Here is a 23394-nt window from a genome sequence, read left to right as displayed (position 1 = left end):
CTCTTATGTGCATTTCATGAGGGAGTGTCCATGTGGTCTTCATCTTCAAGTGTTTATGAAATAGTTACCTCACGAGATAATGTTTTACTCCAGAAACAAGTGTCTGACCTATCACACATTTATTATTCTATGTATGCTCAAAAACTAAAATCTTGAAACATTTCAGTGCATGTGCATGTACATAGCTGTGAATGGGTACTAAAAGCTGTTTGGGCACATGCTGCATGTGAGAAAAATAAGTGGCTTAAAAGGTGGCCCATACTATAGTTTAAAACAATATAGGATTTTGTCAGGTAAGAGAGCAAGCATACTTTGACTTACTTATCGCCTTGGGCGGAGCACTTAACTTGAAGGTAAGTTACATGGAAAAAGTTTCACACTTCTGGCTCCAGTACATTAAAGAATGTAACATCCTCTTAATTCCTTGAGTAAAACTACAACTGCATTTGATAAAGCCTAGTTGGGAATCTGTTGACATCTGTTAATACACATTAAAATGACATCTTATTTTTCATCATAAAAATTCCTGCCTTGAACATTTTTAGTCAAAGTTGATTTGAGCACAACATCTTAAAAGGTTTTGCTCCGTGGATTTGTACTTTTGTTAAAGGAGGAGTAAGTCTATTGCATTTTACTCTCAAATTAAGTTAAGGTACTTGCCTGGAGCTCAGGTGGAGCCCTGTGATCTAATGTCAGAAGTTCAGGACTGGTTTGTCTCAAGCCAGCTGTGTTAGGATTCTCCCAAGCAGCTGTACACAGTTCACAGAATGTTACCAAAGATAGGACTGAGAACAGTTGGCCAGGGTTCTCTTGGCTGTAACTACAAAAGGGGCGCCTACAACTTCCTAGGCACTTACAGGCTTGTAGAGAAATAAATCAATAACTGAGGTGCCAGTCTACCAGTTAGAGCTCATTCCTCTTGGGCTTTAGAGCTTCCAGCATGTCACATGCGTAACAGATTTGCACATGTGTGTATGTCAAAGGAACGTGCCTGCATGTCTCATTCTTTCCTATGTGGTACAGGAATCAGTGCTAGAGAGCCAAGTCTTTAAACAGTTAGCTCTTCCAAACTGAGTATATTTTTCTTAAGGGGGCGAAGGTTAGTCTTCACTTTTTTTTTTTGGTTACCTTTATTCTTTTTTCTGAAAGTTCTCATTTTAATCAAGCTAAACTGCCTTTTCTGGAATTTCCATAGTAGATATCCCTAAACCAGCTTGTCATTACCACTGTGTGATCCAATCACATTGAAGTCAAGTGGTCTTTTAAGTACCACTGAAAACTTAACTAAGGTGGTGAAGGATAGAATTTTATATTTTGTATAACATAACTTTAACAAGAGGACTGTTAACCTGTAGCCTACAAAAAAGTGCTTACAGTATATCCACCATATACTGTATGTTTGAAAACATGTTTTTGTGATATTTGATAAATAAAATGCAGACAGCTGATGGGGACTAATTTATGAGAAGCTCTGTATCGCTTGTTGAAAACAGAAGCAAGCTGTGGACTGTTATAAATAAACTGTTATTTATAAAACTGTTATAAAGAACTTTCTGCAACGGACAGGGGGGAGAAGGTTTGCTCCTAACTGTAGGATGAGGTAATCTGTCATTTAAGCCTGCAGGAGGAAGTGTCGACTAAGATAGTGGTTTTTGTGTTTTTTGCAGCGATTGTTTGTTTCAGGCTTTAAAAAAAGACCTGTCGGAAAAATTGGTAGAACTCTCTTGCTCTCACACTGCTGCTCTGCCATGACTTCAGTACTGAAATAAAGCCCAAAGGCCTGATGGCTGCTTCACCTCTAGCCTGGACTCGATTTTCTTTTTCTGTCTCCTGGAGAGGGTTGACCTCACCCGTCTGCCTTCAGTAGCCTTCCATGTTGTGAAATGAATAAAGGGTTGCCTCTTTTTTTCTCCTGTATTAGCCTGTCCTGCTAGGCTTTGTGCTTGATAAGAAGTTTTGTGTTCTGTACATTTAAAGTATGATTTCTTTAACGGAATTTATGTGAAAATGCAGATCAATAAATGACATGCTTATAATAGCATCAGACCTTGTTAAAGGAAATGGAATGCATCCAGTACGGCTTTGGAAATTTATAATGGCGAGTATTGAGGTTTTAAAGATGAAACTGTGTTCCCCCATAATGCAGGAGGAAACAAGTTGCAGACTACGGGCGCGAAAGTGGAGGATGTGAAAAACGACACAGCCAAGCCTACACAGCCACCAATGGCTCCCCAGCCACAGGAGACCAAAGTTGAAGTGACTCCTGAGCCGCTTTCCACACAAGCAACTCTTGCTGCTTTACAAAGTGACGTTCAGCCTGTTGGTCATGATTACGTGGAAGAGGTACAATGATGCTTTATTTAGGTTCAGATGGTATTTTTTTAATTTCTTAAGCCAAAATTGTAACATTTTTCCCTTTTCTAAGTGCTGAATTTATATTGGTTTGAGAGGATGGGGCAGTACAGTGGTTAGTATTGCTGCCTCACAGTGCTGGGGCCCTGGATTCAATTCCTGGGGTGCTGGAGTCTTTCCCCCTTGTTTGTGTGGGTTCCTTGTGGTTGCTCTAGTTTCCACCCTCAGTCTAAAGACATGCTGATAGGTTAATTGGCTTTTGAGAAAACTAGCCATGCTGTGAGTGTGCGCCTGTGATGGATTAATCGATGTCTGATCCAGGGTATATCTCGCCTTGCGCCTGTTGCTTGCCAGGATAGGTTCTGGCTCCCTAGCGACTATATACTGGATAAGCAGATTAATGGATTGATAGTTGAAATAAAATACAAGCTGCTGTTCCCTTTCTTCATTTCAGGTTCGTAATGATGAGGGAAAAGTTATTAGGTTCCACTGCAAGCTTTGTGAATGCAGCTTCAATGATCCCAATGCTAAGGAGATGCACTTAAAGGGAAGGAGACATCGATTACAGTATAAGGTTAGTAGATCTATTTAAAACTTTCATTAATTGCTCACTTAAAATCAAAATTAACCAAATGCAATCTTAGTACTTACACACTTGAGTGCAGCTACAGTTCTCTATTTCCTTTTGTGAATTCTATAGAGTTATAGAGTTGGCTTGCATTTCAGTGGGATCTGGCCCTGCGTTGGAAGGGAAGACATTCTATCCCCCTTCCTTTGTTTAGTTTGTTTGAAACTGTAGACAACGTTATTGCTCACCTGCAAAATCAGCATTGCGTGAATATTTTATTGAATGATTTTTTTTAAATTAGAAAAAAGTCAACCCTGATCTCCAAGTGGAAGTGAAACCCAGTATCCGGGCCCGGAAGATCCAAGAGGAGAAGATGCGCAAACAGATGCAGAAGGAGGAGTACTGGCGGAGGCGTGAGGAGGAGGAGCGCTGGAGGATGGAAATGAGGTAAAATATGCAAGTTTGATTCTATCCAAGGAAAGTTTTCTTTTTTTCCCTGAGAAGGTGGATTAATATAGAAAAATTAATTTCAAATGAAGGTGTCCAGAATAGCACCACACTGCTCCAAAACCTTCATTATCATCTGAGATGTTCATTCCTAATGTCGCTTGCTTGTAGCATGGAGTAATGTAATTTTAGCTGCATTCATCGTATTTTTTTAGTTGGATTTTTATAGAAGAGTATTTGTATTAATATAAAAATTAGACTTGAGCAGGAGTTTGGAAGTGTAAGTCTTGCAGGTAATAAGTCTCAGAATAAGTGTTCCTGTGATCCAGCAGAGAAATGGATGAGGGCCTGTAAATGAAACATAGAATTAAATAACCATGATGCCAGGTGTTTACAAAGCCAGTTGTGTAAAGGGTTTTGACAAAGCAGACGTGTCCTGGTTGCAGGCGCTATGAGGAGGACATGTATTGGCGTCGGATGGAAGAGGAACAGCATCACTGGGATGACCGGCGCAGGATGCCAGATGGCGGTTATCCACAGGGACCTCCTGGCCCGCCGGGCCTGTTGGGAGTCAGACCTGGCCTGCCCATTCCACAGCCCCAGGGACCAGTGGTAGGCTTTCCATGTTCTGTCTGCCCAAGGCTGTTTTAGAAGATGAATAAAGTGTGGAAATTGTCAATGGCAGATATTCCATCTTGTGCACTAGAAATGAGTTGGCTAAAGCTGTAAACTGGAGTTTAAACTTTTATTCAGTGGCTTTTCCTCTGCTTTTTTGCTAATGCCATGAGTGAACCTGTGTTTTGGCTCAATGTTTGAGAAAACTAGGCTTATTTAGATCTACTTCTTTCAAATCGGGAAATATGAAAGTTACTGACTGACGTAGTGTACTTGTGGACAGTGGAGGTGATTCTGTGGGGTCAGGGAGTAGTTCTCATCTCGCATGTCAGATATAAGCCCACTGCTTATTTGACATGAGCTCCTTTTATATTGCCCTGGTAAGGTGGACAGCTGTATATATTCACAATGTATTGTGTGCATTTAACATTTCTGTTTTTCTAATGTTGTGACCATACCATTCTTGTCATTGGATGCCTCAATGAAACTTTTCTTTTTTTCCTTTTGGTTTTCATTCTAATCTATTAGAGTGCCAGAAAAGGAAAGTTGAGTATGTTCTAAACTGGAGTTTTCCATCAAAGTAAAATTAGGTTTGAGCGTAAAGTACTATTAAAGGCACCTGACTGCTACAGTGTTTGCACTAATGAACTCGACAAATTATCAAATACAGTTTTGCCCTCTGCATATATTTCAATTGCATTAATCTGGTTACAAGGTCCCTTAAACTGTGGTGATAATTATTAAAGTGGCGTTTTGAAGGTTCCAGGCGTCTTAAGGTGCTGCGAGCTAGTACCATTGTGATGGCTATAGTGTAGTTCTTTTCCTGTTCTGCAAGCTTATGGCATTTTGTATGTCATGTTCTTTTAGCCCCCTCGTCGCCCAGATTCCTCAGATGACCGATATGTGATGACCAAGCATGCAGCCATTTACCCTGTGGAGGAAGAACTCCAGGCTATTCAGAAAATAGTGTCCATAACAGAGCGAGCACTGAAATTGGTGTCGGACATCATTACTGAACAGGACAAGAACAAGACCAAAGACGAGGACAAAAAGGAGATTCAGAGGGACAGGTAAAGATGCCCTTTACTAAGTGGGGTAGATTGTGTAAATAATGTAAAATGGGTTCATTTACTTACTGTTGACCGCTAGTGTTTGAATCATTTTAAACTTTTGTGATGTATTTTTCTAATTTATTTCTGCTGCCACCTACTGTTCACTGATTTTAATATTTACACTTTGGCATTTTCATGCATGCTTTTTACGTTACTTACTGAAAAGCATAAGTATAGGGGCACTGCACAGCAAAAATGACATTTCACTTCACTGTCCCAAGACTTAAACTTACTCAATATGTATTTCCTTGTAAAAGAGCAGTTAAATGTATAAAATTGATCTGAATATTTAAGGGGAACAATGGTAATGTTTAATTATTTCCTTTCAAGAAAATTCAAATGTATGCTTTGGTCAAGTCTCCGGTATAAATACGATCACCCTTCAAATCCATTTCTAACTAGATTGTGTGGTTATGTTGCCATGGATTCATAAACTGGATGAATTTAAACTGTAATTAGCATTTATTTAGAGTCATCAAATTTTGGGAGGAAATCAAGCTTCTCCTAAATAACCAATTTTTGTTGCACTTGGAAATGTGAAATGAAATGTTTCACCCAGTTGACTGTGATTTGTATTATTTGCAAAAAAATAAAAAACATTTATGATTTGCAGTTAAATTAATTTCTGATGGATTATTAATGATCCAGATTATTAATATCCTGTAAAATCTCTTTTTATGTTTTTGCACTGAATCATTGAACTCTAATTTTCATAAGTATTATGCTAAATCACTTCAGCGTTTTCTGGTCTGTTTCTGCTGTATAGGAAAATCATGGTCTTGCATTCTTGGGGATGTTAAGGAAAAACCTAGCCTTCTGTGTAGCAAATGGTAATAAAGGAAAAGATGATAATCTAAGGAAAACGGCCTAAATATGACATATCACACTTGTGATTTGGTAACAATGTATTTGATTCCTGCAGGGCTCTGAAGGGAGTCATGCGTGTTGGAGTACTGGCAAAAGGTCTGCTCTTGAGGGGAGACAAGAACGTCAACCTTGTCCTCCTGTGCTCCGATAAACCCAACAGGAACCTCCTGACTCGCATTGTGGAAAACCTCCCAAAACAGCTCACGGTGTGTCTTTTTTTTTGCAATCACTGATTGCATTTTTGTTTGTACTTTGTCATTTCTAAATGCCATCGACTGCCTTCATTCATGTTTCTGCAATAGTGGAGCAAAGTTTCAGCTTGACATGGACGTTTTTGTAGCAATGCAGCCTTCGGTGCCTTTATTTAAAGTATGACCCTATTGACCTCACCCTAAGGCAAAGAGTTGTTTCTGCAAAGAGAAATTTTCATTTCTTAACAACTCCACTGCCGGAGTGAAGCTTGCTGCTGTTCTTGAGGTCAATTTGCATATCAAAGAATATAAATTAAATGGGTTTGATTCACAGCTAATGCAGGGAGATGCTTACTCTCTCCTGGATTTTGGATTAAAATGTCATGGAAATTTTGGCGTTCCTGTTTTGAAAAGAACCCCTAATTTTGACTAATTTGTGTTTGGAACACATGGAGAGATAGTGTGACAGAATAAAGTGTTTACATATGTGCAAAAACTTTCCACTCAGAATTATCTTTAGTATCCTTGATCTAAAGTCAGTGACCATTCACTGCAGACATGGTGCTGTTAGTGCTGTGGGCATTTGTTCTTTTTGTCAGACATGGATGCATGGGGACATATCTGCAAAAGCTGAAAGTCTTGTACTAAACTGCAAAGCAATAAAATAGTGCAACAGTCAACTGCATGTGCTTCAGAGGCACCTGTAATGCATTTTATTTCATTTTAATACCATTTATTTTGTATAGTATTTATAGGATTTTTTGGATTATGTACATACAACACTGTACTGCATACTTTCCATTTTCTTAAAACAATTAGCCTTAATACTGGATTAAATTACTGTTGTAATAAGGATTTTGATTACTTGTAGTCATGATACAAGTGTTAACCTCTCCTGTTTAAATTTAAGGATGAGATTTAAATATGTTGTCTTGTAAAATGATTCCATGTATTATTGAAGTAGTATTGTAGGCTTGTAATGCTGTGTCAGAGACAAAGATGTTGGTTAATGACAGGCTCTACATACAGAATTTGTCAAAATGTTAATCAACTGAGATGTTTTATTATCAATTATAATTAATATAGTTTAGAATATAAAAAAACTCATTCTAACCTTTTCTTGCTTCTTCTCTGGGGGAAAAAAAGCTGGTTACACCTGAGAAGTATGAAGTCAAGGGCTCTATCCAAGAGGCCGCCATCATCCTCACTTCCTGCACTGAGCCCAAAATGCAGGTGACCATCACGCTGACATCTCCTGTCATCCGAGAGGAGAACGCACGTGATGGAGGTTGGGAAAAAATGGACATTTATTTACTATTGCTCTGTGAAATTAACTTCTTTTAAATATACACTTTTTTTTATCCTTAAGAGCCCATTTGCTGGCACAGTATAGGCAGTAATTGGAAACTTTAGCATACAGTAGGTGCTTCGTGCAATGTAGCTTTTCTGTTTTAAGCTAACAATTTTTTAAAATTCTAGATGCTGACCAGTTTCTGAAAATGCCTAAGCTTAATTTAAGCAGTCTCCATCGATTTATGTAATAGTGTTTGATGCCTTCAAAATCTGTGAATTCTAAATTCTGTGACTTCCCTCCCTGCAGCAGTCTGAGCTGCTATTTTTTTTAAAGCCAAGCTTTGTCATAGTTCATTTAACATTTTCCACACTGGTGCATATTCAGATGGCTAACCATTGCCTTGCATGTAAATTCTTGTAGTTTTAATATCCATACCCTGTACATGCATTTTAACCAGTTATTTGTGGACACAAAGCATGATCCATGGTAATTGTTTTGAAGGCTACGTTAAGTTTCTCTCTGTAATCAAATATTTGAAAAGGTTTTGCATCAAATTGATTTTTTTGGTGCTTTTTCGCACAGAGTAGTACTCTTTTCCTCTGAAATCTTTACACGAGTTGAGAGCTTTCATTTTCAGTTACCATACTAACATCCAAGTTATTTTGTGAAAATCCATATCACATGCTTTTTAAATTTATTTGCGGCATTTCTTTTAGGAATAATGTTCTAATTTCTGGATATTTACTGTTCATGTGCCAGCAGAGAAGCTCTTGGCTATTCTCTGTAACACTTTCCAGTGCTCTTAAAGCTTTCAAAAAAAATCCAACAAGCATGATCAGTGTTTGCATTGTGTAATTATAGATAGGTCCCAGGTAAGATTCATTTTTGTTTCCTGTGTTTTAGTGAAATTGCCTATGGTTAAACTGGAATATACTTTTTTTTCCAGTAATAGGTCATGATTCCAGGGAAAAAAGGAGACACCACATGCTAACAAAGCCTATAGATATTGCTTTACTGAAAGTTGTTAAATGAAAACGGTCCCTTGATTTGCACTGCAAGGCACAGAAGGAAAAATGAATCCGTCAATTAATAAATGACTTCTCCACAGGAAACAAAATATTTGTCTGGTGGAACGGTCACCATTCTGAGGGTCCCCTGTGTAGAGATGAAAGTGCTCCCCTGAGTGAATGAATCACTGTGCTCTGGATTTTAAAAGATTGGTCTAATTTTAAAATTTTACATCTCGGGGGTGTCAGACCTTTTTTCGATGCCCTGCAAAAGCTTTGTATGAGAGAAGAGCACATGCTTCTTGATCATTTTCCCCCCTCCTTAAAACTGAGGTAAAAACGATGCGGAAAGGTGAAAGAAATGGCAATCCTGAATCTTTGGGGTGCAGGTTCACGGATCTAAGGTGGCCTTGTGCCTGTTGAAAATCCTTAGGGGAGTATCTGTAAACTTGAGGGAGGAAGGCTTTGTGAGAGGAATCTGTGGTTGGACCTGGGTTAAAGAGATTGGTACGGAATGTTTCTGGGGTCTAAAAACCAACTGATAAGAGGTATGCATGCAGTGACGTCCTAACCCTTGCTGGGAGCTTGCCCTTCTTTCCAGCAAGACTACTGTGTTTATGTATTCATAGCTTTTGAGTCCAGTCCAAAGCCTTTCTTACATCTGCAAGAACACGTTTCCTACAGCTGTCACAGCTTCGGAAGGATTTTTGACCAAGGTTTTCCCCAAAACACTTTGCCACACCTACCATGTAGTACTAAGAAGGATGTCACACAGTGCTTAAGAGTTAACAGTGCTTCTTGATTGCCATTTTGTTTTTGTTTTTTTTTCTCCTCTTTCTGTTAGCGTGCAGTTTGCTGGGGTCTTTGCTCCATGCAAACTGGTTTTATCCTTCCATTTTGCAGTGAGGTGGAATACAATCTAGGACTGTTTTTTACACCAACAATCTTATTCCAAAATGTATTTAATATTAAATATAAAGAGTGATAATCTCTTTAAATGACCTAGGTTTAGTGGTAAAACAGACTAGTAGACATTCTTAATTGAGGTGAGCCATGTAAGATTTCATGTATGATATGTTTCTGGGTCAACATCAATTCTCAGTTTCATTAAGCTGCAGTTGTAACATGAAGCATCTTCTTTTAACATTGAAATAGATTTGAAATTTCTCCAGTTGTGACATTTCAAAGCCCACTTTCAGTGTTATGTTCAGACAATGCAGGACATCTTTTACAGCTTGATTAAAGCCTGTGGGGGCATTCTAGTAAAATGAATTAACATGGAATCCAGTCAAAACATTTTTATCCTCTCAGGGTCTTTTTTCCTTCAGCACTGATTTTTTTTTAAAAGCCATACCTGTTCTCTCTAAAATCTCACAGTTGAATCTTTAAGAGGTTACTCCAAATGTGTAATGTGAAGAATACACCGCGAAGTTAAATTATAGGATTTTGTATGTTACCACTTCCTTGCTTTTCTTGACTAAACATTTTCCCATACCAGAGATGTTTTGCTGTCAAGAGCTTCAGGTCTTTCTTAATTCTGAGATTTGCCATTCATGTGCAAGAACTGAGGCAGGAGGGGTTAAATTTGATAAATGCTACATGAATTAATGCTAATTATACATCATCCAACTTTCCTCTTAAAGACTTAGTGGTTCTTGTAGTGTTTGTGACGAAAAAGGGATTCAAAAGTCTCTCCTTCAAATAACCTTCGGTTACTTCCCATTTCTCAGATTTGGAATGCCATTATGTGATATAGTATTGCATGAAAAGGTTCAGAAGTGATAGGCTAGAAGGCAAGATTTGGAGAGTTGTCGTGCTTTTTACTTCTGGGAACGTGAAGGCTAAACATTCCTTTTTTATCACTGGGCAACCAGGAGAGCAGTTACTTGGTATGTGTGGCAATGTGTTTGTGTTGCGAAAGGTGTCTTGCTCACCTGGTCAAACACCCGTTCCTCACCAGCCTTTGACAATCCGATCCATTTTTAGATGTAACTTCGGGTATGGTGAAAGACCCAGCGGACGTCTTGGACAGGCAAAAATGCCTTGACGCTCTGGCTGCTCTACGCCACGCTAAGTGGTTCCAGGTTCGGAACATCATTTTACTTTCTTATTGTAGCCTTATGAGATGCATTTTTTTTTTATTTTAGCTGTACAAATGTAACAAAAAAAAATCATTTGGTTTTAAATGGGAAAACAATATAATTTTACATGAAAGAAAAAAACATCCAAGGATGCCTAAAGTAATCTATTTAGGACCAGAAAAAAAGATCTTAAGTTACCAGTGTCATTTACTTATTTTTGTAGTCCCCTTGTTTTTTTTCATATGTAAACCTGTCTATGGTCATCTAAAAAAAAGTAAGGCATCCTTGTATTGGTTTAAGATTTTGTATTTCACATTTATCTACTGTATTTTATTAGTTTAAAACCATTATTCCATAAGGCTGCAGAGTAATCTGGCATAAAAGTATGTCATCTATAGGAGCTTTCATGTTGAGCTTTTGTATTTTTTTCTGATTATAGAATAGGGATTGAGAGAAAAGGAAAATCTGATTAGTTTACTGTGACATGGCTTTATAGCAATGCACAGGAAAACTAAAACAGATTTCCTGGACTTTTTTCAGTCCCTATGCTTTTCTTCTGAGCTTTTTATTTAATTAAGATTACTGTTTGTGAAATATATAGAACCATGGAGGTCAGGGTTTACAAGATGACTGGGGCTCGTTTCTTGGGCGTCCTGCAAACTTTGATCTCTGTTACTAACTATGAGGTAAAATACTGCTGTGAATGGCAGCTGATCAGAATAAACTAAAGCCATGAGAGTTGAAATTTTTACAAGCTTCCATTGTGAACAGTAGTGTTGCACCTCCCTTAAAAATCCACCATATTTATAACGGGCTGGTTTAATGTGACTAAATGTGAATTTATTACACTCAAGGCTAGAGCGAATGGACTCCAATCCTGTGTGATTATTATTCGCATTCTGCGTGATCTCTGTCAGCGAGTTCCAACTTGGTCTGCATTCCCCAGTTGGGTGAGTATTCAGTGTGCTCTTTCTACACCTATTTATATCAGTTCGGGGACTGTGCTGCCAACAAGTGCTGCAGTTCAAGTTGCTTTTTCTGCTCAAGTCACATTGAACACTTGTGTATGTTTTGAGCTTTTATTTAGTTATCGATTTATAATTTCCTGAAACAAGAGAAACTTTAAGAACTGTGGTTTTGTGGCTGAGGAAAAAAGTTGCAGGCAATATTTATTTGCACAATTTTTGTGCATATCTCAAATGCTAAGTCAGAATGTCTACCATGAGCGGAGATGTGGCTCTTTGGCTAAGGATCTGTGCCTGTGGCTGGAAGGTTGCCGGTTCAAAACCAGCAGCAGACAGAGGAATTCTACTCTGTTGGGCCCCTGAGCAAGGCCCTTAACCCCAACTGCTCCAGGGGTGTTGTACAATGGCTGCCCCTGCGCTCTAACCCCAAGCTTCTCTCCCTCTCTGTCTCATGGGGAGCAAGCTGGGGTATGCAAAAAGATGAATTCCTAATGCAAGAAATTGTTATATGGCTAATAAAGTGATCTTATCTTATTTGAAGCTATTGTAGCTTTATCTGCAACATGCTATAAGCCTTCCATATGATAAGGTCTAGGGAAACGCAGAAAATTTTCAATTCTAGGTGAACATTCTTAAACTTTAAAGGTTGGATCATTGGTTTGAATACTTTTTCCACATGCTGACTTATTGATAAAGACGGAATTGCCATTCAGCTGGAGAAAGATGGCTATAATTAAGAAGCACAAGATTCAATTTACTGTCACAGTGCTCTGTTGGTCTAGAACAAAGTAGGAAATTGTGAAAATCTGACTGCCAAATATATCTGATGTTAATTAACAGACGAGTGGAAATGAGGTTTCCATTTCAGCCACAGGTTGAGAATTGTATTTCCTTGGTTGGAAGAACGTGGAAAACATTTAGAAAGTGCCAGAAGAAGAATTGCCAGTTTTGCAAAACAGCATTTGAATGATCTTGAGTTCTGGGCAAAGGTTTTGTAGAGCTAAATATTGAAGTAGAGTCCAGTGGTTTTCCTGTGATTGAGATATAATAGCCTCCATTTGAAAAAAGTAAATGTGCAGTTTAGAATGTATTGTATGCTTAACTGTGGTCTGTCCCACAGTTGTGAAAACATGCAATTCATAAATTCAGAAACTCCATACTTCAATGTAGTGCTATATAATTTATACAGTATAATAAAGTACATTTGTAGTGTAATGTTTAATATTCTATAAATCTATAAAGTGTTTTGAAAAGACAGTCAAGTGAAAATGTCTATTGCATTGTCAGAGTAGCACTTTACATTACCTCTATTACAATACTGAAGAAGTCAGTGTTGCAATGCCTGAAACTCAGATTGGCTGATCAATCTTGACGTTTACCTGTCCACTGATGTCAATGACTTTGGGAGAACTAACTTGCCTTTCCCTTTAATTAGTAGATACCATCTTGGTCCTCGATTTGGTCATAATCTAGAATCTAGGCCTCATACTATCATGTTCAGTCTTACATCCATAGAAGTAACCAGTGTTTTGCTTGATACACCTCTTTTCCCCATCTTTACAGATTTGGTGTTAAAGCCTGAAAAGTAACATTTGTTAAATTTTACTTTTCCTCTTGGCAGTGGGAAGTTGAATGTAGTGCATTAATACGTTTCCTCCTTTCTTCAGATTAAAAAAATAAACTTGAGATTGGTTTCACTTAAGGAGTAGTTTTACTTTAGAATGAGACTTAAGTCAAAGTACTTAAATAGGAAAGTATTCCAGAATGTAAGTTATAAAATAATCCCTAGTTGTCCAAATAAATGTTTACAGCACAATCTGGTAGTGCTTTACCACCTAGTTTAATGAGTTCAATACCATTTCTGCTTTAACAAAAACCATGACTATTATGAATAGGTCAATATAAAAAAAGATTAATTCGGTTAAGGTAAAGGATGGGGGACGTCATTATCCCTAGAAACATTAACATTGTCCATTTTTGCAAAACTTTATTGGTGGATTGCATATGCCTAATATTTTTTCAGTAATGAATCTTAAATGTTTATAGAGATTAGGCCTAAATGTTACAGTATTTGAGTCACAAGAGTAGATTACATCAAGACCAATTTTTCTCGGATAAACACATTTAAACAGTCTTCATTTCATTGTGGTTAATAAGTGGAAATTATTGGTTGAGAACTGCATTAGGATGAGCTACTATTTGTAACAAAGGGACTTCAGAAGGGAACAGTCACATGTTGACAGATGTTTCACTTACATAAAATTTGATTGCAAAGTTCCTGCTAAGAGAACTGAGTTGGGAAGACGATAACGTGCTGCTCTGTTGGAACTGAGTTGCTTTGAAGAAACAGAACTAATATCAGAATCTAACATTCTTTTTTATAGGCTATGGAGCTGCTAGTGGAAAAGGCTATAAGCAGTGCTTCTGGGCCCCTAAGTCCTGGGGATGCTTTGAGAAGGGTTTTTGAATGTATTTCTTCTGGAATTCTCCTATCAGGTAGGTTCAAACTTGCAAATTGATGCCAAAAGTAGTGTAGGTCAGGAGTAATGAAATAAGACCTTCCACTTAATTGTATTATAGAAGTGGACCCAAGCAGCCCTTTGATCACAATTCAGTTCTTAACTGGTGCAGAAGCTGGGCAAGATGAGAACAAAATTAAGAATGCAGTATGTGTATCTCAAGTGTAATAGAAACTTTTTTGTGGAGATTATTGTGGCAAATGAGTACATTTTATCAGTTTTAGTAGTGGCATGGTTCAATTTGAATTTCAGTACATATACTCGTCTGAGGATATTTAACGTATTCATCTGATTTAGACATGTTTGTTCTTCCCGGTGGAATGTTTGTCACTGAGGACCACAGTGAAACCCCATGTTTTACGATGCATAATTAGTGGTTGAAATTCAACATTTTTAATTTAGAAAAAAAACAATAGTTTATTAGTTTTAATTGCAGGACTTGTGGCATATGATGTTTATCTTAGAAAAATGGGAGAAGACCCGCATCTTATTAGTCCAGTGTTTTTGTGCAGGTGGTCCCGGGTTAATAGACCCCTGTGAGAAGAACCCGACTGATACTCTATCTGCAATGACTGAACAACAGCGTGAAGACATCACTTCTAGTGCTCAGGTATGGGCAAGATCAAAATTTTGTTACAAAGATTTGGTGAACCGCCATACTGTAATTTTGTGATCTTATTTTGAATACCTTAATTTTGACGTGCTGACCATTATCTTTATTTTATCGTTGGCTTTTAAAAAAAATTATTCTGGTGGTAGTTTGTGGAGTACACCATTTTTTTTAATGAAGCGTCAACAAGTGAGGAAATGTAACTCTTTCATTGCTGCAGCTGTAAACATTAAATAACTTTTCTTGTATAGACGGTCTCCCTTTACTTTACGATAATGTAGTAGGATGAAGGCTGGCCTCATTGTACATTGAGGTGCTTGTACAAACACTGACTAGAGTGCCAGGTGTAAAATTGACCAAGAAGAATTGGGAAACAGATGCACTATTAGAAGTTAAGGTTTTCTCATAGTTCTTTGGTTTGAGATTGCAAGCTTGCAGTTTCAGGCTATCTCTCTCAAGATTCATGATCAGATTGGAATTTTTTACTCTTGCCATGCAAGCTGGGGAGGTGACTGGTGTGAATCCAGTGACCTAAAGTGAGTATATGAATCGGAAGAATGTGAATCTCTTATTTTTAATGTGGATCTCTAATTTATATTATGGTTAATTATCTGTTATTTAAATGGTCCTGTATAAGTTATAGTGGAAAGGATCTTAATAATGGTCTTCAGTTTAAGTGAGACTCTTTTGTTCACTCTCAAAGGTTTGTGGGGTTCAGCTACTACCAATTGAAAGTCACAACACAGCTGCGAATCCCCATTTTAATTGTCGTGCAAGACCACTGTTTAATGACATGCATTGTTTTAATTGTGGCTGCTGTTTTAATGCAGTTACAGTTAATGGCATTGATATTTGCAGATTTTTCACATCAAGTGAAAAGTAAATATACGGAAACAGACAATCTCGTACCACGTCACAACGTTTAGTGTTAATACTGAATTACACACAAACTAGTTAAAGGGTTGGCTATAGTCTGTAGCCAATGTAAAGTGCAGAACTGTCATTGCAGAAGTATTCACTCTGTTTTGTGAAACACTTATGTGAAGGATGTTAAATGTCTGCAAAACCTCCAAAGATGTGCAATTTTCCCTTCATATAAGTATTCATCCCACTAAGTCCGTTCTTGGTGAAAGCATCTTTGGCAGAACTTATTGCTGTCACTATTTTCATTAGTTTTCTAATGAAAATACCAGTTTCTACCAGCTTTTCTCAAATGCTTTTTTGTCTTTCTGGCAAAATGTGCTTTAGTTCTGGCAAGTTCATTTGGGTACTTAATAGACTGCAGTCAAGCATCACTGTAACTTTTAAATTGGAGTCAACTCAGTCATTCAGTGACCGAGTCCTTCACTTTATTCGTCAGTTTACTTCAGTGTGGCTTTGGCCTTCATGGGTTCTTTGTACCACCTGTTTTTCCCCCTCTGTCTTGACTAAATTCATAGTTCCTGCTCATTAAAAGGAGTCTGATAACATGATGCCGCCACCACCTTGCTTGACCACTGTAATGATGCTAACTGGATAATGTGCTGTTAGGCAGCTTCTTCAGCATTGCGTTTAGGCAAAATGTTTAAGTTTTGTTGTGTAGATGACAATAAAACATTCTGCCATGTTCAAATTTCTGATGATTGGCATCACTGTAAAGAGATTAGTGACTACCCCCTGATCTGTTTCTTTCAACCACTTTGTCCTTGTCTTGTCTGAAAGCTCCTTTGTCTTCATGGTCAATTTGTCATTTCACTGTGCAACTTGTGACTGTACATTGTTTGTAAGGGAATGTACAGAAACTGACGCATGAAGTCAAGTTAAATTATTTTGATTACACATGGAAATGGTTGTTTTTGGCCATGATTGTTAAAGTGAACTTTTAACCCCCCTGGAAACAGATGCACTTTTAAGTGAAAAGTGCCAGGGTAAAGCAACAGTAGGGATGATATAATCTGCATCTTAGGGCATGTGATGGCCAAGGAGTGTCCGTTTTGATGTTGGTTGTAACTATTTTTTTCTTTACACAATGCTTTAAAATGATTGTAAGTGCATCATTATTGGAGGTATTTCCAATAACCCAAGAGCAACCTTGTATATCAAGCATAGATAAATGTCTCCTTCTCTGGAGCACTGTTTTAAGAGTTGTGTGTGTTCTTAAGTTGAGGTTGAGTTACAAGACAAGACAAATCTTTCATACACACCTGTTCTTCTTTTTATGAGTGTTCTTTTTATGAAACTTTGATCATGCGAAGCATGTGAATTGTTACCCACATTTTGAATAATTGAAATGATAAAGAAGCTGTCTTCTTTAGAATATTATAATTTGGTGTAATTCAGATAATTTCAAAACCTTCGCCAACTGTAGAAAGTGAAGAAGGTGTCATACGATGCATTTCTTATTGAGTGTTCGCATCACATTGTACTAACTAGTATGGATGAGTTCTGAATGAACTAACTCGGTTAGTTGGTTCCAGTTTTTGGGATCACAGTTTATTTTCTTTTCTTCCTCTGTCTTTAGTTTGCTTTGAGGCTGCTGGCTTTCCGTCAGATTCACAAAGTCTTGGGAATGGACCCCTTGCCCCAGATGAACCCCCGGTTCAACGTACGGAACAACCGCAAGAGACGGAGAGACAACAGCGACGGTGTGGACGGCTTCGAAGGAGAAGGCAAAAAAGACAAAAAGGATTATGACAACTATTAGGGATTGCAATGACCCTACTTACTGACAACACACTAAAATATTGTGTTTTACATTATTTGTTTTTCTTAATATATTTTTGTGATATCTGTAGTCTAGTAACAGGCCTGACCTCAGTTCTGGTCCAGTAATCATTGAAAGTACATGTCAGACAGCAGCTAAATTGAGTTACAAAAGGGTGTATCTGTGCTGTACTGTATTGTTTAGCTTCAGTGTTGACTTGAAGAGTTCTTCAGGTCTAGACTTATGTTAGCTAAGCAGTTTTCACCTTGCACTTACATGTAGATTTTCTTGTAAACAGCAACTCTGCTATAACCCCCTTTACTCTGTTGAATATGCTTTTTATTTTGATATGCCCCTTACAAGTATTTCTCAAGGTTTAATACAGAACAGTAAGTGAACTGGTATACTGTTAAAACTCACAAGAATTTAACCAGAACTAACCATAGATGCTACAATCACTTTTTTTTATCCAGCAGGGTTAGGGGGTCAGCTTTAGTCTGTAGCCAATGTAAAGCACACAACTGATCATACACAATTTATTGTTTCCAAAAGTGTAATTTTAAAGATTGATTTTCTTTAATTCCACAATGCAAAAGGTGTGAAGCTAAAGGTCTTGTTTTACAGTTAAACAGGAAAAAGGTTAAATTCTCATGGTCTGACCTCATTCCGGACCATCAAATGCACCTATAGGTCCTGTGGCATTGTTTTTAAATTTCTGAAAAGACACTGATTGCTGAGAAGTTTGTGTTAGTGGTAAATTTATTCCAAGGTTATCTCAGTTATATGTACTATATATATATAGTCCTGCAATAGCTGTTAAAAAGCATAGTGCATCAGTCCATTTTATGATTTTGGAAATAACATGCATGATTGTGTTAATTTGTTTTGTTGTATTATGGCTTTTAAAGTTTGAAGGTTTTATTTACTAATGGAAGTTAAATGCCTAGCTCCTTACTTTGGTTCAAATATTGCATAGTTCATGTAAAGATTAAAGGAAAAAAACAAATGCTTGTGTGCCCGTGACATTTTAATTGTCACTGTAGTATTGTAATTGCGGTTTAAATGTAAATCCATCCTCTGTTCTTTGATGCCTGTCAGTCACTGTCAAAGTACTACTGCATTACAATGGGCAAATAAACATTTAAAGAACAAAGAAAAGTTCTGTTTTCTGGATCTAACATGCATTACATTTACCAGAAGATTGAGACATACTGTAGGTAAATAGTTGCAAGTTTATAAATGAAAAATAACTGGAAGGGGGAGTTTCTTCAGGTTCCTATGTACTGTAAGCTTTTTTTTGTATATTCAGTTACCTTTGCTATAATCAATGAAGAATACCTATTTTCATGTGATGCATTAAGCAGAATTGGCACATTTTAAAAAAAAAAGTAAAATTTGTCAGGACACAATAGAATGATTTTAAATTACAGAATTTTTACCCATGGATAGTGGATGTTAAGTTTGGTCTATTTCATAGTTTTGCTTGGTGCGTCTCTTTGAGTTCTGCTTAATTCAGTGTTTCACCTTTTGATCATTACTGGGGATTGTAAAGAGATTTTTTTCATTTAAGTTTAACTTTTTAAAATAACATTTTGTAATTGCCTTGATTTGTGTCCGTTTGCCACACTCCCTGTTTTTGTATCTCCTCATTTAACTAGTTTGCCAAGTACATCAGAATCTAAATTGGTGATATAAAGCACAATAATATAACACTGATCTCTGCAGCACTCCACTGCTCACATCTGCTTAATTAGAAGTTCTAGTGCTTCATGCTTGTGATCCCTGTGCATGTACTTCCTTGATTTCCTATGACTTTCAGTTTGAAAATCAACCTTTGTTTAGATCATGTGTGCTTTATTTTATACATTACCCATGTTGCATGGCTGAAGGATTTTAACATTCAATTTCCTTTCACAATCTATATCACCCTGCCATATCAGCCACATCACCCTGCAACTGGCATCCCACTGAAGCTAAGCAGTTGTGAGCCTGGTCAGTCCCTGGATGGGAGACCTGGGAAAAACTAAGGTTGCTGCTGGAGGAGGTGTTAGTGGGGCCAGCAGGGGGTGCTCACCTTGCGGTCCATGTGAGTCCATGTGGTCCAACTGAGATCCTGACTCTCTGTGGTCATTAAAAATCCCAGGGCGTTTCTTGAAACGAGTAGGTGTGTAACCCTGGCGTCCCGGCCAAATTTCCCATTGGCCCTTACCAATCATGGCCTAATAATCCCCCTCTGAATTGGCTTCATTACTCTGATCTCCTCTTCACTGATAGCTGATGTGTGGTGAGTGTTCTGGTGCGCTATGGCTGCCATCGCATCATCCAGGTGGATGCTGCACATTGGTGGTGGTGGTGTACGGGAGTCCCCATTATCCGTAAAGCGCTTTGAGTGGAGTGTCCAGAAAAGCGCTATATAAGTGTAAGTAATTATTATTAATCGGTGTTGGCATCGTTGACTGCCGTTCTAAGCATTCTCCCGATTTAGTGCTTTTATTTCCAAACATTACCTGTAACGCATTGTTCTGTAGTTTTTTTTTAAATTAGTGTTACGTCTGCAGCTTGTCTGGGTAGTCTGTCATGACTGAAGTAGTCATGTCATGTTTTGATATGAATATACCATCCCTAATTTCCTTAAGTGTGACTGGGGAAAAAGCCATCAGGCTCCAGCAATTGTTTTTTAGATTCCCTAGCTTATGTAGTATCTCACTGTCAAGAGTAAAATCGCCTACAGTTCAATCAGTTATACGATTATCAAAATTGCTCAACGGTCCTATACTGTCTATTCTTTTACTTTTATCTTGGTTATCTGAAAAGATTAGGTTAGATTAGGTCTTTCCTAGAGAATGTGTTTACAAACTGAGTGAACAAGAGATCAGTAACTATTTTAACTCTATTTCTGCTTATTCAGCATTAATGTCTTGTGCAGATAATGCACTTTGATAGTTGATAAGTAAAGTAACTAACTCTTTACTTTGGAACAGACTGTGCATAAAACTAATTTCCCATGTGTCCACACTGTTACCACAGGATGTTATTCAGTACGACTCCAATCGGTACGATGCACAAAGGGAAAGGAAATGGAGCTGATGTAATTCTGAATGCGTAGTGTTTTCTTTCAGATGAGATTTCCCTAACTTCCTTTTGGCAAGGTCTCTTGTCCTGGGAAAGTCAGTTGTGTTTAAAAGGTTTCATTTTATCTTCACATTTCATTTCTGGCCTAGGGAATATGTAATTCCTGGGTTTTCTATGGTATTCCCCGATGACAGTGTCTGCTAAGATGTACTGTGATGTTTGCGATTCTCACAAATCAGAAATAGCATTTTGAAAGGGTCCCCTAAACTGATTATGAAAGAGAGGAAAGGGATGTTTACCACTATTACTTGGGCTGTACTATCCAGAGTTTGACTAGTGGCTTCTTGACTCTTTCTTTCCTTTCAATGTTTTTTTCAATCAATTGACAGTTATTTTTGTTAGTGAACATTGTAGTAGAAGCAGAAACAAATCATAAAGAATAACCCAAAAAGGACATCAACAATATAAGACAGTATAAATAAACCTTTACTTAGTGAAGCTGCATCTTGTCTGATATTCTGAGAGAGTAAAGCACCAGTAAAATAGTGTGTGTATGTAAAAGTATATGTAACACATTGATGAAAATACAAGAAATCATTAACTGTATACCATGTTGTAATGGTAAAATGCGTACCCAGTTACATAACTAGATACATACACAGTTAAAGAGGGTTTAAGTGCTTAAACTATGATAAAACCCTACAGCCTAAACACTTTAATAGAATAACTAAATTTTATGTAAGCAGAATACTTGATAACACAGATACAATTTTCAAATTATACTGTATGTTACAGTGCAAACTTTGTTCCCAAATAGTTTAAAGTGAATTAAACATCTTAAAAAGCACCAAAGAAACAAGGTGCAACAAACCTTGTTTTTTGTAAAATTACAGGTAGGAAACTGAACATATAAAACTAATTTGGAAAAATCAGTTTGCAAGAAAGTTGACAAGCCATTCTACTAGACCAGTGGGAAATTGTTTTGCAATGGTGATAACACTTATTTTTATTTTGTGATGCAGACTTGTTTTTCCCATTTGGTCTGGCTTGTGTTCCACCTTTCCAACTATTTTGTCTCCTTTTAGCCGATTCAAAGTCTTTTCCATTGACTAACACAACATAATTCTTACTGCAGAGCTTCATGCTGCTGTGACTTTTTCCAGCAGCAGAGGAATTCTGGATCTACCAGATGGCAACACATCCACTATCGGCCATTTCCTTGTACGTGTTTCGTTTAATAAAACAATTGTTTGTAATAACTCATAGCTGAACCTTGTGGATATAACCATTGTATCATGTTTCCTTTTATTTGGGTGCAACAAGAGCAGCAACATTCAAGATCTCATTACAAAGAGTATTTTTGTGGGTTGATAAAATACAGAATTCTCAGAGGTCAAATAGCTGTCTGCAGAAGGATATTTCATGAAGTATTTACTCTGAAACAAAGGAAATGTAAAAATTAAACAAGGTCAATAACAATGGCAGTTGCAAAAAGAAAATCCATGCCACATTGGGTGGATATGACAAGGCATTAAGAGAATGTCACTTACAGGTCACATTTTATTAGCAGAGTAAAAATCAAGTTTGTTTCAGAAAACCAGGTGATGAAGGAATGAAACAGAGCTTAAAAGCAATACAAATTGATGTAATGTTCACCAAGAAGAAATCAACATTTTTTTCAGGATATGGGACAAAGCTCGATATCAAATAATACTAGCAGATGCGTCAGATGTGCTGTTGGTAATAGAAGCTCTTAAGATGAATATATCTCCAGGGTCTTATGGTATTCTACCAATTATATTTAAGAAAACAAGAGATGCAGTTCTTAAGTCACTGAAGACCGTGGTAATTCAGTACCCATTAACTGAGAAATTGCTAATGATAGGCCCATTCATTAAAATGGTAACAAAAGTGAAAAATTCTGTTATGCACAACATTATGGAAATGATAATTAGTATTAAAATAAAGGATAATCAATGTGGAAGTAGGATCCTGGGGGATATACAACGCAGGTTAAGAAAAGGTTTTTGTGGTAGGATGGTCTATAGAGGGGAAGCAGTATCAACAGACCTGCCACTAGAGGCCTCCAAAGGGCCTAAAAAATGATAAAATAGCTTTTCATGGTCTGTTATTATATTACCGGTTAGAGCCATGACAGCATTCTCAGATGGGGTTAATTAGTGATTTGTTAATGTAAGTATATGCAAATGTGGGTATTGGTTGGGTTGAAAGTATTGAGGTTAAAATGCCAGCTTAGTTTAGGGGTGTTTTTTTTAAACTGCTCAATGGACAAATTCTGGCCAAAGATGGAAATTACGGTACAAAACCTGAGTGCTGTCCAAACATCCTGGGACACTTTGGAGAAGAAAAGAGAGTCATTAATGCGTTAGAACCCAACCCTGCAGCACAAGCAATGTGGCGGTGCATTGGGAGATCGGGTGCCCTATAAAACTGCCACGACCTTTGGATATTGTGTGAAAGGGGCAGGGGTCTTGCTCGTCACTGGTTTGAGGCAATTGAAAAGCATTCAGAATAGCGTGGAGTTGAAGTTGCTGTGGCGGGACTGGAGTGCCCCATGACTTCTTCAAGACAGCCTGCAGTAGTACCAGACGTCCCCAGCCCTGAGAAGAGAAGAAGGCTTGCCTGTATTCGCCATTCAAGGGGGCAAGGGGTAAGGGGTAAGGGTTCCACTGCTCACGGACTCCAGTAAACAAATCTCAGACCACTTTCCTCTTCTTGCGAGGGGTACTTGCACCCTAAAACATTTTCCATCTCACAGACAAGGACAGAATGCTCAAATTGGAGAGATGCAATTAGTGGAGTACAACAGGCGTCTGTATTAGGACCACAGCTCTTCCTAATTTATATACGTGATCTGTATTCTAATACAGTTAACAAACATGTGACATTTGCAAATGATACAAGAAACAAAAGGATTAACAATTGCAGTAGACCTTGAAACGGAAATTCAAACATTTAAGATTTAAAAATAATTCAAGACTCAAAAAACA

General features: G+C 37.6%; 1 protein-coding gene across 3 annotated transcripts in view; it reads left to right on the top strand.

Annotated features, from left to right (window-relative positions):
• zfr (zinc finger RNA binding protein) overlaps positions 1-18469 on the top strand; it is a 38765-nt gene extending 20296 nt beyond the window's left edge. For 2 of the 3 annotated variants that reach the window (XM_006626737.3, XM_015365034.2), the window contains exons 9-20: positions 2147-2343; positions 2807-2926; positions 3222-3367; positions 3814-3979; positions 4850-5052; positions 6017-6167; positions 7299-7440; positions 10440-10537; positions 11389-11484; positions 13884-13995; positions 14531-14628; positions 17129-18469. In XM_006626737.3, coding sequence (XP_006626800.2) covers positions 2147-2343; positions 2807-2926; positions 3222-3367; positions 3814-3979; positions 4850-5052; positions 6017-6167; positions 7299-7440; positions 10440-10537; positions 11389-11484; positions 13884-13995; positions 14531-14628; positions 17129-17311 — 1712 coding nt within the window. In that variant the 3' untranslated portion in view covers positions 17312-18469. Of the gene's footprint in view, positions 1-2146; positions 2344-2806; positions 2927-3221; positions 3368-3813; positions 3980-4849; positions 5053-6016; positions 6168-7298; positions 7441-10439; positions 10538-11388; positions 11485-13883; positions 13996-14530; positions 14629-17128 lie in introns of those variants that run through there. The other variant, XM_015365047.2, reaches the window with a different exon arrangement.
• Positions 18470-23394: the final 4925 nt, after the last annotated feature.

Source organism: Lepisosteus oculatus, chromosome 3, assembly GCF_040954835.1.
Source record: "Lepisosteus oculatus isolate fLepOcu1 chromosome 3, fLepOcu1.hap2, whole genome shotgun sequence".
NCBI classification, from domain to species: Eukaryota; Metazoa; Chordata; class Actinopteri; order Semionotiformes; family Lepisosteidae; genus Lepisosteus; species Lepisosteus oculatus.
Note: the sequence above shows the minus strand (reverse complement) of the source record. Positions and strands in the feature narration are given on the sequence as shown.